General features: G+C 37.8%; 1 protein-coding gene across 1 annotated transcript in view; it reads right to left on the bottom strand.

The window, feature by feature from the left end:
* Nucleotides 1–18,800, bottom strand: part of LOC150091174 (uncharacterized) — a 234,173-nt gene that overhangs the window by 127,739 nt on the left and 87,634 nt on the right. The window contains exon 3 of the mRNA XM_090374566.1: nucleotides 1,335–1,431. Within this exon, the coding sequence (XP_090230692.1) occupies nucleotides 1,335–1,431 (97 nt within the window). The remainder of the gene's footprint in view (nucleotides 1–1,334; nucleotides 1,432–18,800) is intronic.

Here is an 18,800-nt window from a genome sequence, read left to right as displayed (position 1 = left end):
CAAATAGGAATCGATCCTGAAATCTTTCCAGAGACTAAAAGAATGTACATGCTAAAAAACAAGCTGGTGTCAATCTGACCTCCTTAACAATTAGTGTTCTCCCCAGAACCTATCGAATGGGTGCACTGCCCAGTGAATTTAACTGACTGCCCAGTTAAAATTTAAGCGATTCTCTCAGTACTGTATGGTACTGCTCACTGATCTCGATCAATATTAATTCAAACATACTATGTTATAGAAGTCAATGCGACAGGAGCATATAATGTTAAATTATGCAATTAATTTTTGCTCTGGATCGCTTAAGTCACATTTATAAATAACAGAAAATTTTATAATATTGTGAAGTATTACGCTTCCCCACCTGGCTACTTCATAATGCCATCTGGCTGGTAAAATGTTCTGGGGCAAACACTGCAATAATGTCCAAACATCCAAAACCATTTATTTATAGCAATAACTCAATTTTACAGGGGGGGGGGAGAATTTATTGGTCTGGTTTTAATGAAATTTTGGACAGCTGGAGAGATCTTTTTAAAAGAACTAAATAAATAAAAAAATTTATAAAAATCTGTCTCCTGGGAGTCCAGTTGTTACTTGCTGACAGATGGATACGTTGATGACTGTAGGAGCCTTACATATTTGTGAATGCGCCTTAAAAACCTGTCTTTTCTTGTGAACACTTATGCTGGTTTCACCATCAATAAAATTAGGAAGCTAGTCCATCAATTATGTGATTAAAGTGTTTACTTACATTAGCACATTATTATATAAAGAATTAAGTTTTATGTACATTTAGTGATTGAACTGGAAAATATTAACCAGGTTTTTTTTTACATCTAATATTGGCAAAAAAAAAAAAATTAAATGTGCTTACATTTTTTTTGTCAAAAGTTTATTCAATACATGCAAATAGTATATGGCAATCTTCACTGATTAAAATATTTGGCCACTGAAATTAATTACAAATGTGCTCAAATTTGTAAGTGTCAATGATCTTAACATTTTGGAATAAGTGGCAATGATCTTCTTAACATTTTGGAAAAGTTTCCTTTTAAGTTTAAAATTGGAATGCTTTCATCTTAATTTTTATAAAGTAAACTTATCAACTTTAATGACAGTTTGGTGTGCTCCAGTCAGTTTGAACAATACGTAAATTGGCAAAAATCCATGAATCTAAAAAAAAAATAAAAACCTCTAAAAAAAGCATGATTATGAAACATAAAAATGATATCACTAAAGTTTGCTTCACTCATATTCCAAGTGGCAATAAATGACTAATAAATGAGCCGACTATGACATCAAAAGAGGCAGATAGGCAAATGAAAGTAACTTACCGGATATTATGCAATGGGCGAGTTTTGTGAATCTGAACATCGCACACAGGGCAATATTTGCTAGTTTGAAGGTATTGCACAATGCATGTTCTGCAAACTGAAAGAAAAATAACCTGTAAATTTAGGGTTTAGTTCAAACTACTGACAATCAAAATACTAAAATTTAAAATGCCATAACAACATGCCAACAAATAAATGTTGAAACCACTATATTATAACTGTATAGCGGTTTCAACACATTTTGCTCTGAGAGGGCCAGGTTCCAGTCTCGTTACAGACTGGAGGAACTTCTTAGGTTCTCTAGGTCTCTTCAATTGGGGCATTAGTTAAGTGATCTAAGGTAGAGAGAGGAGAAGTTTTTCCATGAATTATGCTGACTTTTCAACCTGAACAACATGGAAATTGGCCCACGAACACTGGCCCATGTACAAGTGTCTATGACACAGACACTTGAACAGACATAATATACAACAGCACAAACACAGCCTAAGTTGCTGATGCACATAAAAACCAAAAAAAACAATTACTACAATGGTTCAAAACACCTAAATGATAAGAATTCCAACAGCTCAAAACATCAACTATCTCAAAATGCTGGTGAATTAAGACCACAATAGGAGTAAAATCGTTACCAGACATTCTCAGATTTCACTACTTGCTCCCCCCCCTCTTGGTCTGCCTCCACGAGGCAAAAGTGGGGCAATGTTGGGCCTCAGTAGGGGTCCAGCGGCTAAATGACCAGATGAACAACGGTACACAACACTACACATGTACAATATCCATACACTTTTGAATCTCTGGCATTTCCAGTAAACTGGCACACCCATCACAATGCAAGCAACGCGGAGATGGGGGAAACCCCTGGTGCCGCTCGACACCAAACACGCTTTGCACTTTATCTGTCCCCAGATTATAAATGCGGCCAACCAAACCATAAAAAAGAAAAACCCGAAACCGGAAGTGGTGTCGTGGTGGTCGAGACAGTTAGATGCTCTATGCAACAGAATGCAAAGGAGAAGACGAGCCTTCCAGCGGGCAAGGCGAACAGGGCACAGGGCCCCCCCCTCAGGATGTTGAAATGTTTAAGCAGCAATATTGAGAGACAAGAAACGCCTACACTGCAATGATCAGGCAGTGGAAGAAGCTATCCTGCGAGCATCTTGTCTCCTTGGTGGGAAACCAGGATCCATGGGGCACCAGATTACAACGAATAAGATGCCATGGGGGTGAGGTTGTTACCTCGGTGAGGACACCCCCCAAGCACATATGACCACCAACTGGAGAGACACGGTTGGTACCATTTTGGACGCCATATTCACTCCCCCAAAAGACCAACATACCCCTGAACAGGAAAAACTGCAGTGACAATGATGAGTACAGCACTACTGGCCATGAGGCACCCTTCACAATGCAGGACTTGCACCTAGCCATCAGAAAACTGAGAAATAGAAAAATGCCTGGAGAAGACATGATTGAACCTGAAATTGCAAAAAAGTAGTCGAGTTTGCTCCGGACCTTTCACTAAACCTCTATAATCACAGTTTGGCTACGGGACAATTCCCAATAGATTGGAAGAAAGCTGTTATTAAGCTTCTAATTAAAAACCCCAGCAAACCACCGCACCTACTGGAGTCATATCAACCCATTGCCTTGCTCTCAGTGTTGAGCAAGGTCTTTGAGCAACTCCTCCGAGAAAGAATAGAAAAGTATTACAACTTGGCACAACTTCCAGCGCCAAACCAATATGGTTTCGGGGCACAAAGAAGCACAACAGATGCACTAGAAAACATTGCTCTGGCACTTCAAAACTGTCGGAACAAATATTTGCTGCTTATCTCAGTTGATTTCGCTGGGGTGTTCGACACTCTTCGGTGGCCGAGCGTCCTTTTTGGGGCAGTTCCGTCCTTGCTGAGGAGGGTGAAACTGCCCCAAAACCTATATTCTTGAATCAAAAGCTACCCCTCAAACAAAAGAATTGTCGTTAAGACACCCATTGCCAAACTTGAATGACAAATACATAGGGGTTGCCGGCAAGACTCTGGGTTTGGACCTCTCCTCTGGAACCATGTGCTAGATGAATTTCTGGCCATGGATCTGGGGGATGTCCGAGCACAGGCCTTTGTGGACAATCTCACCTTGCTCATAGCTGGAAACTCTAGGGTGCAGATTGAAACTGCTGCCAACAAGGCCCTGATTGTTCTGCAACAGTGGATCAAGCTACATCGTCTACAAATATGACCGATCAAAACTCAATCCATCTTGCTAAAAGGGCACCTTGCCCCAATGAGACCGCTGCTAATCAAAATACAGGACAAAACCGTTAAATTAATGACCGAGCTAAAATACCTAAAATATCGACCCCTTACTCCTACTTGAACCCCCCCCCAGTCTTCAGCCTCCACTCCCTCCCACTATTATCTTTTACCTAGCGTATAGCTTCACACGTCTAAATTTAATAACATCAAAATTTTGCCAGACTTATTAGGCCTTTTAACACCTCTCTCTAGTGTTCAACTCCAACCAACGATTTCCTAACAGCAATCTCATTAAGCATTAAGCCGACCGGGCTAGCCGAGTGGGTAACCCGGGCTACCCGGGTTACCCACTCGGCTACCCGGGCTACCCGGCAACCCAAAGGTCGCGGGTTCGATTCCCGCCTCGGGCTTGGATCAAAGTACTGCAAAAACCTTGGGAGGTGCAATATGGCCACAGAAGCCGATGCGCCAACAACTACCAAATAAAAAAAAAAAAAAAAAATTAAGCATTAACGTGAAATGCGTGAAATTTTATTTATTTTATTTATTTTTTGGGTCCTAGCCACTGAAATCCCAGGAAACTAGGTGGAAGGGTCCTGCTAGAGCAACTTGTTGTGATACTGGACACGGCCGGCTAGCCTCCATGTGGTGAGGTATGGGCAACATCGGGCCCCACTAGGAGCCTGGCGGCCAATAAGCCGGACAAACAATGGGCACAACACATCACACTGCACAGACATGGCCCACACACTTTCAAGTCTCTGGCTTGACAGTGCACTGTCCTCGATACAGCAAACACACGTGGAGATGGGAGAAATCCCAGGTGCCGTCTGACACAAACATACCTTATACCTGTCCCCGGAGTGACTGGGTTTTTAAAATGTTTTCAAAATCTGTGTACCAGAAAAGACATGCAAGAAAAATAAATCATCTAGTAATTGAAACTACTCTTTGCAGATGAATATTCTGCACATTACATAAATAGTTCTCTCGGAATGGTCAAAATGACATTCCCTTATCACTACTATGACTGTGGTAATATGATCATGGTAATCTAAGCAGGGCATGACAAATGGAGCCTTGAATTGCAGAATAAACTTTTCCTCAACAACTAATTGACCTTGTATTGCACTGCTTTCAAACACACATTTGGAACTAGTGGGTAATGCAATTAGTACATTAACTGTGTACAGTTGGCAATGCATCACCAAAAGGTTAATCTGCTATTTATTTATTCACCAGTTAATCTGCTATTTAGTTATTCACCAGTTAATCTGTTATTTAGTTATTCACCAGTTAATCTGCTATTCAGCTATTTGTCTCATTTTCTAAGAGCAGATTAAACTGTCAAAAAAAATTATATCACAAAAATGTTATTTTATTATTATTATTATTAGCCATATGGTGCAAGGAAGCCTGAGGCTTATGCTGCACCAGCCAAAAAAAAAAAAATTTCCGAGTTACCCTGAGAGAGAGAGAGAGAGAGAGAGAGAGAGAGAGAGAGAGAGAAGGAATCATCAAGAAGAGAAGAATGATGATATCCAGCTCAGGACCCTGGGTGTGCCAAGCCCATACTCACCAGTGTGAACCCTTGGGGCTACATGAACAGTGCACTGTTGAGTCATTTTGGTGTGACATAAGCACTGTAAAAGCAAAAATAAGAGTAGTGTGTTATAGGCCTAATGACTCGAATGAGTAAAATGAACAATAGTACAGAGAAATAGAGTAGGCTAGTAAATCAGAATGTCTTATAATGGGGGATTTTAACTTCCCAGATATTGACTGGAACTCGTGGGTTGGTCACTCACACACTAGTAAGACTTTTATGGATTTATTGGATGATGTTTTTTACAGCAGCATGTTCAAGAGGCAACCAGAGAGGGTAATTCTCTTGAACTGGTTATCAGCAGTGATCATACATGTATTAAGAATTTACAGATAAAGGAACCACTAGGTGGCAGTGATCACAGTGTACTAATGTGGGATTTACTTAAAGATATAATTACCATCAGGGGGTAAAGGAAAGGGTACTTGCTTCCGTAAAGGTGAGTACAATGGTCTCAGACAGTTTTTAAATTCTGTACAGTGAGATCAACTGACGATGTTACCAACAGTAATTTCTAAGTTGGAAGCATTCAAGGAATTAATCGTGGATGCTATTAAAAGTTTCATACCTATTAAGAAATATATTGTTCAAGGTTTAGGCCTAAATGGTTAGCAAATGAACTAATAAGACTCGGGACAGAGAAGAAAAAATGCATGGGATGCATATAAATTATCAAGCGACTCAGAAGCCTATGGCAGATATAAGCTAGTCTGTAATCAGGTCACACAGGAGGTTAGGCAGGTGAAGGCAGATTACGAGAAATCTTTGGCAAAAGATGCTAAGAAAAACAGCAAGAATTCCTTTACTTATATAAACTCTAAAAGGAAGGGGATGAATCTGATTGGTCCACTTGATATTGATGGTTCGACTGTTGATGATCCTGCTCAGATAGCAAACAAACTGAATGAGTATTTTGTATCTACATTTGTACATTCACACAAAATGGCAGAAGATTTTCAAATTGTAGCAGGGTGCTTAATGATTTTGTAATAACTGAGAACAAAGTGGAGGAGAAATTGTTGAAGTTAAACCTAAGAAAGGCACCTGGGGTAGATGGGATGTATCCAGTTATATATGAAAGGAGGCGGCAAAGCAACTAAGCAAACCCTTAGCCATAATTATGAGAGCAACCTTGAACTCAGGGGAGGTCCCCACAGACTGTAGATGTGCAAATGTATCCCCAATTCACAAAGGGGGATCAAAGAGCGACATGAGTAATTACAGACCTGTTAGTTTAACTTCTGTTCTGGGTAAAATAATGGAGTCACTGGTTAAAGATGCATTGCAGGATCATCTAGACAAGACTGCAGCAACAATTCAGACACAGCATGGATTTGTTAAGGGAAAGTCTTGTCTCACAAATTTGATAGGATATTATGACGTGGTTACAAAGGAACTGTATGCAAAAAATAATTTTGATATCATATATTTGGATTTCAGGAAAGCTTTTGACACTGTTGTGCATGGAAGACTATTGTACAAATTGGAGCAGAATGGTATTAAGGGTAAGTTGCTACAATGGATAAAAGGATGGTTGAGTGGGAGTAGACAGAGGGTGGAAATTAATAGGTGCTGCTCTTCGTGGACTAATGTTATTAGTGGAGTCCCACAGGGTTGGGTGTTGGGTCCTCTGTTGTTTTGTATATTTATCAATGGTATTGATGAAGGTATATCAGGCTTAGTGTCAAAGTTTTCAGATGATACAAAGGTTGGCAGGGTTGTTAATGACAGTAATGGCAGTCTGCTACTGCAACATGATCTATATAATTTGGGCAGATGGGCTAAGAAGTGGCAACTGAAGTTTAACCTTGACAAATGTAAAGTGCATATGGGTAGAAGTAACCCCAGAGAAATGTACCAACTGTGTAGTACTACACGTAAGGTAGTAGAAAATGAAAAAGGCTTGGGAGTGATTGTGCAATCAGATATGAATTTTTCTGAGCAATGCAGACTGGCTGCCAGGGCAGGTCATGTGATTTTGTCAATAATATATAGGAATTTTGCTAGCAGGGAAAAGGAGATGATTGTCTCTCTGTATAAGGCAATGATCAGGCCACGCCTTGAGTACTGCGTACAGGTCTGGAGGCCTCATTTTAGGAAGGATGTAGATTTACTTGAGCATGTACAGAGAAGGGCAACAAGATTGGTGAGGGGAATGAAGGGATCCTCTTATCAAGAGAGGCTTAAGTTCTTCAAATTGCAGTGGCTGGAGACTAGGCACCTGCGCAGTGATCTGACTGAGGTGTATAAGGCCTTGAATGGGTTGAGGACGCTGAATTCTGATGGGATCCTTCCACTTGTTCAGATCACGAACCTAAGGGGGCATAAATTCAAATTAAGAAAAGACAGATGTAGAATAGATGTCCGGAAATTTACCTTTAGCCAGGGGGTGGTTAATTGCTGGAGCAAATTTCCATCAGTCGTTGTGGAAGTTGATAGGTTAAATAAATTTAAAGAGGAACTGTACAGGCATTTGGAGGGAATGGTGTGATTTTTTTTTTTTTTTTTTTTTGGCTGATGCTGCATAAGCTCATACACTTGCTTTCTTGCATCACATACCACTACTACTACTATTTTTACTTTCCAGATATTGACTGGAACTTGTGAGTTGATCACTCGCACACTAGCAAGGCTCTTGCGGATTATTTATCGGATGACTGTTTTCTACAGCAACATGTTCGAGAGGCAACCAGAGGGAGTAATACTCTTGATCTGATTATAGTAGATTCTTCATGCATTGAAAATCTACAGAAAAAGGCACAACTGGTCAAGAGTGATCACAATGTATTGATGTGGGAATTATTTAAAGATATAGCTACCATCAAGGCTAAAGGGAAGGGCTTTTGCTTTCGTAAAGGTGACTACAGAGGTCTCAGACCATTTTTAAATTCTGTACAGTGGGATCAACTGATGATGTTACCAACAGTGAATTCTAAATGGGAAGCCTTCAGGGACTAATTTTGGTGGAGGCTACTAAGCTTTTCATTCCAACTAAGAAATACTGTTCGAGGTTTAGGCCTAAATGGATGTCAGATGAATTAATGAGGCTAGTGGCAGAGAAGAAGAATGTATGGGATGCATATAAAGTATCAAGGATCATGAGAAATCTTTGGCAAAGGATGCAAAGAAAAACAGCAAGGAGTTCTTTACTTATGTAAACTCTAGAAGGAAGGGGATAAATCAGATTGGACCACTTAACATAGTTGGGTTGACTATTGATGGTGCTCAGGTAACTGATAAACTGAATGAGAATTTTGCTTCTACATTCACACGTGAGGAGTTATTCAATGGGGGGAGTGCCAGAAGTTTATCAAAGGCTAACAGGGAGCTAAGTGATTTTGTAATACCTGAGAGCAAAGTGGAGGAGAAATTGTTGAAGTTAAACATAAGGAGGGCACCTGGGGTGGATAGGATCTATCTAGTTAAAATAAAGAAGGCAGCAAAGAAAGTAAGCAAACCCTTAGCCATAATTATGAGAGCTTCCTTGGACTCAGGTGAGGTCCCCTGGACTGGAGGTGTGCAAATAAATCACCAATTCACAAAGGAGGTTCAAAAGGTGACACAAGTAACTACAGACCTGTTAGTTTAACTTGTGTTCTGGGAAAAATAATGGAATCACTGGTTAAAGAAGCATTGCAGGATCATCTAGACAAGACTGCAGTAATAGTTAGGACACAGCATGGGTTTGTTAAAGGGAGGTCTTGTCTGACCAATTTGATTGCTCACTATGATGTGGTCACAAAGGAACTGAATGCCAAAAATAATTTTGAGATTATATACTTGGATTTCAGGAAAGCTTTTGATACTGTTGTACATGGAAAACTTCTCTAAAAATTGGAGAGGTATGGCATCAAGGGTAAGTTGCTACAATTGATAAAGGGATGGTTGAGTGGGAGACAACAGAGATGGTAATCAATGGACACTGCTCTTCGTGGACAAATGTTATTAGTGGAGTTCCCCAAGGTTCGGTGTTAGGCCCATTGTTGTTTTCTATATTTATCAATCGTATTGATGAAGGTATATTAGGTTTAATGTCTAAGTTTGCAGATGATACAAATGTTGGAATTGTTGTTAATGACAGTAATGACAGAATGCTACTCCAACTGAATCAAATAAGTTGGGAAGATAGGCTGTGAAGTGGCAACTGGAGTTTAACATTGATAAATGCAAAATACTGCATATGTGAAGCAATAATCGAAGAGAAACATACCAACTGGGTCGTACTACAGTCAGGGAAGTGGAAAGTGAAAAAGACCTGGGAGTAATTGTGCAGCCAAATATGAAGTTTGCTGAGAGTTGCAGATGGGCTGCCAGGTAATGGAGTCTTGTCAATGATATATAGGAATTTTGCTAGCAGGGACAGTGAGGTGATAATCCCACTATACAAGACAATGGTCAGGCCACACCTAGAGTACTGTGTACAGGTCTGGAGGCCTCATTTTATGAAGGATGTAGAGTTGCTAGAACGAGTACAAAGAAGGGCAACAAAATTGGTGAGGGGACGAAAGCAGTGCTCTTACCAAGAAAGGCTTAAGTACTGCAAATTGCAATGCCTGGAGCGTAGGCACCTGCGAGGTGATCTGATTGTGGTGTATAAGGCCTTGGTTGAGCAAGCTGAATGCTATTGGTTGAGCATGCTGAATGCTATGAGTTGAGTAAGCTGAATGCTATGGGTTGAGAAAGCTGAATGCTGATGGGATTCTTCGTCCTGCTCAGACTAAGAACCTGAGGGGGCACAGTTTCAAATTGAGGAAAGACAGTTGTAGAATAGGTGTGCGGAAATTTGCCTTCCACAACAAAAGTCCATCTTTTGTTGTGGAAGCCATTAGCCTAAATAAATTTAAGGCTGAGCTGGACAGACATTTGGACCGAATGGTGGAATGAAATGGGAGGGTTTTTTTTTTTTTTTTTATTTGAAGGCAGAGCCAGAATAGTGGTACTCGAGATTTCTGCTGATACCATTAAGACCACTGCATTAACTAAGTAGTTTAAATCTTGCTGGTACCCAAAAAAATGTGACTAGTTCCAACTCCTTCATAATTGTGAAAATTAATTTCTAAAGAAGTCGATGACGTATAATATGAAACAACTGCACTACTGTTATATATAATATATCGGTTATTAATTATTTAGTTAAATTTCTAATGGAAGTGTATTTCATGAGTTTATTGCAAAATGATAAATCCTAGGCTATCAAGATGAAAACTTGGTAATTCAAAATATGTAGTTTATTTTCTACTCTGGTTTTTGTGGAATCAACAATTTTTGTTCTTTTTCTCTCTTGCTTCATAATATTTTAATTTTGCTTCATATATTTTTCATTTTTATTTATTGTGGGAGAATTTTATAAAGATTTTAAAAGCATTCACAAGTTCAATTATGCAAATTGTAATTAATGATGACAAATAAATATTATATTATACTTTTTTTTATTATTTTTATTGAATCCTTGCACATTAGTACTCACCTAACTACAATAGAGCAGAAATATCACAAATCATATTTGAATATTTTTATTAGTTATATGGTATAGCTTTTTTCCCAGAAGGCTCAAAATATGGTATATTGTCTCATTTTCTCCTTCATCCTTTAAGGTTTTTTATTAACTAATCAGACTGTACAGTGAACTGCTGGGGAGGATGGAATAAACAGTGGATCTGAGCAGTGGACATAGACGTTGTTGACCTTTCATAAATGTCAAAGATGGGATATCTCTCACACACACACACACACACACACACACACACACACACACACACACACACACACACACACACACACACACACACACACACACACACACACACATCTGGGATTAAATGAAGCCAACAACTGCTTTATCATCCGTCTTTCCTTCCTGTTATACTCATTCCAAATTACTGTGAAGATTCACTGCACACAGATTATGAATGAGTGCTGCAACATACAGCCTTCGTAGCTACCAAGAAACTTGGGTGTTTTAAGAAAACTATTTAACACCCACATACTGCAAGGCACTATTTGAATATTACAGAGTATCTGCCAGTATGTGATTTAACATTTATATTGTAGCAAGCCTGTGTTAAAGCAAGGTTCATATTTTTACAAAGAGTTACTACAATGCTAAACATAATACACAGAAATATTTTTACAGAGTTCGCACAATGCTAAACATAATAAAAAAAATATATATATATATATTTTTTTTTTTTTATTTTGTGCTTTAACACAAATAATGAAACCTTGTTGAGATATTCTGTAAATTACATTGTGCCTCATTTCAGTCTCACAAACAGACTTTGTTTAATTTGTAATCTGTCAGTTGACCAGCAGTTGCAATTTCAGTAATGTAGTTGGTTGTGAACTGTAATAACAATAGTCTTTCTCTTTCTTCATTTTCTTATTGTGAAGAAAATGAAACGTGCAAAAAAAAAAAAAAAAAAAAAAAGAAAAGAAAAGGAAAAAAAGGTGCATGAAATTATATTTATTTGTAAGATAAGAATGATAAATGGCTAAGGAAATATAAAAGGAAAGTTTTTACCACCGAATGTCACATTCTTGATCCAGCCTATGGATCAAAGCAATTCTAGAATGTCTAAAGAGATAGCATGGATAAGTTCTCTTTTGAATTCAATTTTGTAAAAAAAATATAATGGATAAGTTCTCTTTTGAGTTCAATTTTGTAAAAAAAATAAGACATGAATACAGATCTCATAGAATCATTAAAAGTCATCAACATCAGAGATGTTTTTGTAACTTTTAACATTTACTAAATCACCGATGATATATTAAGGAATCCTTATGTGCTGTGATGTAACAATCATAGGTATAGCGTAGCTTAATTAACAGCACTCACTTCATAGTAATCCGCTTGGTTTGATGAAACTTATAAGAGGTACATAGTAGTTATAAAATAAAACTTTTAAATTCCGATTAGTAGCTATTCGTAATTTTAAATAATTATGAATTTTAAAAAATTAAAAATTTACTAAATTATGAGCTTTAAAAATGTTAAAATTTGCCTAAGAAAGGAAAGTGCACATTCCATTCTATAGTTGTCTTATTAAAATCATTTATTAAAATAAAATAAAAGTGAGATAAAAGCTAATAGCCATGCACGAGCGACTTTCGAAACCGTCCTCAGTTAGCTATAGTGGGAAGAGAAGAATACGCGAAGTATGTTATATACTGGTTAAGATCCCTAAATGCATTTCAGTGCACGTGGAAACTTTATACATGCTAAATTTCAAATAGGGGAGAAGTTGATTGGGACCTTCATGTTTAATATGTTGAACGATGTGTGGCACTTAAACCACTCAATGATGAGAGCATCATTTTGAAGAATTTTATAATTGGAATTCAGTTTAACTACTGTAATAGCCAAATCGATGCATGGATTATGATTATAAGATTGAACATGTTGTGTTAATTCTGTACCCGATAAATTAGATGAGAGACTCAAATTTACCCTCGAAGTAGAAATCGATACTAAAATTAATTTTCTAAATCTTACTATATATAAAATCACTACAGTTTTAGGCACCAAAATATACAGAAAGAACAGAAAGTATCACTTCTAAATCTCCACACAGCCCTCAATTTCCACAGTGGCGTGCTATTCTGGCAACAATGCTCGAAAGATAAAACTTGCTGACGTTATGCCTGTCTCCTCTCTCTCTCTTTGTAATTTTATAATTTTGAAATTTTTGTAATTTTGTAATTTTTTCTGTGCATGAAAAAAAAATTGAATAAATAATTCTACTTACATGTTCGTCAAACATTTCTTTTTTGCTTCAATCAAATTTGTGAGTGCTGAATAAGCATTTTGGGAAATTCCAACTTACGTAATGTTCCGTGGAACCCAACCCTTACGTAAGCTGGGGAGTGGCTGTATATTAATTTTGTCTGTAAATTGCATGTGTTCTCTGGTCGATTTGCCTGTTTGCTGCTGGATGAAAAAAACCTTGCTATCTATGCTTGAAACCAACTAACTCAGCCATGGAGTGAAAAAAAGTCCATTAAAGTTCCTCGTGTCATCGACGGGATTCAAACCAGGGCTTTTTCCACCTGGTGTGGGGAGGATGGTGACAATACTAGTGTGCTACGCATGCAGACTCAAGCACGAATTAAGAGAGCTAAAGGGATTACCATTGTACAACTTCGTGGTACTCGTAAAACTTATCTGACCACCTATCCCACATACCGAGAAGTAGCACCGGTGAAGAGTGGGCAGATCAACAGGACACTACTGTAAGCACCCTGTTAGAGAATTAGGAGAGAGAAAGTATCTGTTGAAAAGCAGTCATAGGTGTTACTAGAGGAGGTATCCATCTTTAATGACATCACAATTACTTCGGTGCTATGAGGTGGAATTCAAAAATTTTGCCATACTGCAAATAAGTTATGAATACTTTCTCGAACAATAATTGAAGACTTTATACATGAAATGAAAAAAAGAATGAACTGTCCTCAAAATGGTCTGTTATATGAATTGAAAACTTTATTATTAGTAAAGATCTGTGCACATTGATATTGCCTCTTTAGTATTCAAATAAAACTTGCATTTGTTAAAACTGTGTGTTTAATGAAGATTTTTGAATATTAACAAGAATAATAAGAACATTATAATTACAGCTTGGAAATTATAATGTTTGCCTTATAATTTTCAGACCTGGGTATTTATTTTCGAACTTTAACAACAGTCTGGAAATTCATTTAACTTTTAATTTCTGCTTAGAATTTGAAAATTCATGTCATTGAAATTAATTTCAAAACTTTATAATTTCACATAATATTCCTTGTTTGGGTGCGTGCCCATAGACCTCAATTTGAATCCCACCAAATCAAATCATTTTGATGAAAAAACATGTACCGCCATCCAGCAGCAAAATTTAAAATAAAAAAATAATAATAATAATGGAGTCCAGCCTGCACAAAGGATTATGGGAAGCATCCATTTGCAAAAAAAAAAACATCGGAGCATGGAACAGAAAGTCACATGGTTGCGCAAAGGATCATGGAAAGCAGCCAGTGCCATCATTGCGATGAAAACACACCAGGGTCCGGGAGAGGCGAGTCACGTGCTCGAAGACTTCATCCGCACAAAATGATCATTGGTGACATGTGGTGCCACCTAGAGGCAGCGGCTGCAATTAAAATTACCAGTACTCCTACTTTCTTTTAGAAAGCCGGTTGTTAAAAATTTACCAGCACACCCCTGAACATGCCCCATATTAAGCAACCACTACCACCTGCCTGGATAGTGGGTACCATGCATGAACGAATCCCTCGGTGTGTTGCACCATGTATTTGTACTCATCCAACCAGCACACTCATTTCCAGCCCTCCATTGCCCGACCAGTATGTTGTTGATACCACAGCATTAACCAATGACGATGATATCAACAGTGAGGAGAGGGTCTCTTTGGTTACCTGCTATGGAACCCCATACATCTGAGTGTATGTCGTATTGTCATTTGGGATATTATTCTTGCATTCTCCATATTGTATTGCGATATCAACTGTAGCACAGTGACTTGCCATTGAGCCTGCACAACATGTTACACCCTTCACTCACCAAGAAAATCCACCTTGCGTAATCCTTTACAGTTCTATCACTCAGAGATGATTTGACCCAGAGCCATGCTGAGGGTGAGGCAAACGAGGCCCCTGCCTCAGGTTAAAAGCTGAAAGTGGCGCCAAAAGAAAGATTAAATAATTTTTGAAATGAATGATGCCTAACCCCAGGGGCTCACATCTGGTGAGTATCGGCTTGGCACACCCACGGTCCTGAGCAAGATATCATCATTCTTCTCTTTCTTGGTGATTCCTTTCTACTTCTCTCTCTCTCTCTCTCTCTCTCAGGGTAACTTGGGAATTTTTTTTTTGGCTGGTGCAGCATAAACCTCAGGCTTCCTTGCACCATATGGCTAATAATATATTTATAATAAATACTGCTTATGAGAAGAAAAATCACTTTAAACAGTTTTTATTTTATTTTTTGTCATCCTTTTATCTTTATTAAAATGTGTACCAGAAATATATTTTAAAGAAGTCATATTTTCTTTAATTATTTTATTTTATTTTTTTTTTAAATATTTTAGGAGAGGATGCAATTTTTCATTCTTGCCTCAGGTACTAAAATGGCCCAGCATGGTCCTGGTTTGACATATTCAACACTATTCTTTGTACACCTTAACCACGGTGGCTCATGAGCAACCGACATGCTGTTTCTGATATGAAATCACCTGACTCAAGAGCTCTCACAATCGCCCCACAACTGATACTTTATCACTTTGATAACCAAATGCAAATTATCACTGCTCTAGCGTAAGAAGCTGTTCGGGCTTTTTATACTGCAATCTATGCAGCACAGCTCATTATGGATGGGGTAGTCATAATTCAGTGATCACTGAGTGTGTATATTCAAGATTTTGATAATGACTAATAGATTACTGAACATTCCATATTATGCATCAACCCTTTCACAATATAAATGTATTGAAAGGGTTGAGTAACTCTTGATTCTGACTGAATAAACTCTGAACATTTGTTTTCTTGGCCAAGATTTTGGGGGGGGGGGCGTGGAGTAAGGCAGACAATAAATAACAAAATGATCAGTCAAGAGTTTCAAGTAGGATAGATTCAGAGGTGATAATTATAATTTGCAAACTATTCTTAGTTTTAAACTGCCAAATCTTTTTATCATTACTACTGATATATTAATATATTTTCATTTCTGTGCATCACAATTGATCAAAACATGCTTTGTGATCATCCATTTGCCATTCCCTGATCTAGAACAAATGGTGTGGTTTCAGAGTGAGAGAGAGAGAGAGCTCAGCTTCAGAAACTTAATAAACAAATCTGAATTGAATGGAAGGTCTGAATGATGTATAACCAAGATGAAACCTGTTTTCCAATGAGTAGCCTGCAAAACACAGTGGCACGAAAAGGTAGCTGTGACATTGGATCTCCAACCAGGGTTGAAGGAGGAAAAAAAGTACCAGTCATCACACGGAGTCAATTCAACAGGATTCTACTGCATTCAGTAGAAATTAAGTAATTAATATGCCACTGGGATACTAACTGACACAGAAGTTTTTCTGAAAGAATCTGGCTGAGTTACCAAAATGGCATCCACTGCCTGATGAATCATTTCAATAAACTGTTTTTTGCAACTGGGTGTCCAGTTTTCTCTCTGACTGCTCACTGATTGGAAATCCTATCCATAGCTTTTTGCCGATGATAGTTCATTGCATTCCACCTTACAGCTTGAGAGACCTTGCCCTTCATAAACAGCTTCAACTTCATGAAATCCACTGCTAATTCCTTAAATGCTTATCTGCAGGTAATTCTCTATTGGGGTAAAGATTAACTAGTTAATTACAATCCTTCTAAACCTCAGTTCTGTCATATCTCACAAAAAGGATTCTTCTTCTTCTCCCATGCTTATCTTCAAAGAACACTCAGATTTCTAAACAAGATCACATATCTCTATTAGGGATTACCTTGACCTTTAATCTCTCTCTCTCTCAGCAAAAGCACATCATCACAAATATTGCTTCCTTTGCATCTAAAAACCTGGGTTTTTTTGTTCTCTGTGTTATTTTTCTTCTAAACAGCTATTCACCCAATACAAATCTCAACTCTGCCCTACCACGGAATATCGTTCCCACATCTCGGGTGGTGCTCCCATAACTTCTCTCAGACTTCTAGACTCCATTCAAAAGAGGGCAGTTATGTTAATTCATGACCCATCTCTTACAAAGTCTCTCCACTCTGTCTCTCACAGACGTTCTGTTTCTGCTGCCTGCCTTTTCTATAGATACTTCCATGAGACTGTTCTTCTGAATTGGCTTCTATAATTCCTCCTCTCTCTTCCAAACCAGTCCAGACACATGCCACAACCAGTCAACATCCTTTTAATGTCCTACTTTAAACTCATAGAACCAACTCTTCAGCTTCTTTCTCATTTACTTCTTCGACTTCCATTTTCTGGAACAACCTCCCTTCACACACATTTTCTGAAAATTACAAACTACAGAAATTCAAGTCTAACGTCAACAGGTATCTTCTTTTGCCTTCTCAACCTTCAACCCACGCATGGTACTAAGGACTATAGGTTTTTATACCTTTTGTGTTTGGGGGGGGGGGATTTCATAAAAAAAAACATAAAACCCGGCAATGTATTCCTTATCACTGCTCTAGTGTAAGAAGCTGTTCGGGCCTTTTATACTGCAATCTATGCAGCATAGCTCATTATGGATGGGATAGTTAAAATTCAGTGATCACTGAGTGTATATATTGGTCACGATTCACAATTCTAAATGGTCACGATTCACATAAGAGTGTTGCTATGGCAGATATTTTTCTTAAGTTTAAAATTTAGTTTTGCCTCTGCCACATATAAGTCATGCTCACCAACCTTTCAATCAACAATTATTCAAGCAATTGAAAAGCTACTTTAACAATATAGTACTTTGATGCAGTCATGGCACCCTTAATTGTTACAAAATAGTGATACTACACCTGACAGGTGTTTATAAACTTTCTGTTTAATTTCTGGAAAATAAAATTCTTGTGTTTTTTTAAATTCTTTTTTTTTTTTTTTTTTTTTTTTTTTTATGTGAACCCCAAACATGAGAGGTATTAGAACCTATAGTACTTAGTACCGTGCTTGGGTTGGAGGTTGAGAAGACAAAAGAAGATATTTGTTGACATTGGACTTGAACTTCTGTAGATTGTAATTTTCAGGAAATATGTATGAAGGAAGGTTGTTCCAGAAAACGGCAGTTGAATGAATAAATGAGGAAAATGAAAAGTTGGTTCTGTGGGTTTGAAGTTGGTCAGTAAATGGATGTTGGCGGCACGTGTTCGGACTGTTTTGAAAGAGAGAGCGGGAATTATAGAAGCCAATTCAGAAGAACAGTGCCCATGGAAGTATCTGTAGAAGAGGCATGCAGCAGAAACAGTACGTCTATGAGAAGAAAGCGAGTGGAGAGACTCTGTTAGAGATGAATCATTAATCAACCTCTTCTGAATGGAATCAAGAAGCCTGTTCGTTTTAAGACTCGGAGGTTGAAATTTTTGCTGTATAACTAAGCTCTCTCTCTAAAATGACATTTTTAAGGTCACGAGTGTGACCTTAAGGCCATATAAAAGATTGTGAGCGTGGTTTGTAAACTGTATTAGTTACCAATTCAAATCATTAAAATGCACTACACATCATTATCATATGTTCCGTTCTAAGAATCAATTTTAAACGCCTATGTGATATTTTTCAAAAACACATTTCTGGAGGTCATGACCATAAAACAATAAAAACAATTTGCACTTTCCGGTTTATTGGGCTTTTCTGTTTGTGCAATTAATTATAAATGGGTAGTAAACTCGATGTTATTGCATTTACTAAAATACCGATAGCTAGAATTGTGTGGTTTTTTACGTTATTATGGTGAAATGTGTTTCCCCTTTACTGAAATCTTCAATCGTATAAAACACATAAATAAATTTTCAGAATCTTCTCTTCATTCCTTTTTTTTTTTTTTAACTATGTAAACTTGTTACTCCACGCGAATCGTGTTAGTTGCAAGTTATGTGTGCTGTTAAAAAATGCTTAAGCAT

This window comes from Mastigoproctus giganteus, chromosome 1 (genome assembly GCF_048544385.1).
Source record: "Mastigoproctus giganteus isolate SK-2022 chromosome 1, ASM4854438v1, whole genome shotgun sequence".
Lineage (NCBI taxonomy): Eukaryota > Metazoa > Arthropoda > Arachnida > Uropygi > Thelyphonidae > Mastigoproctus > Mastigoproctus giganteus.
This window is presented reverse-complemented; position numbering and strand designations above follow the sequence as displayed.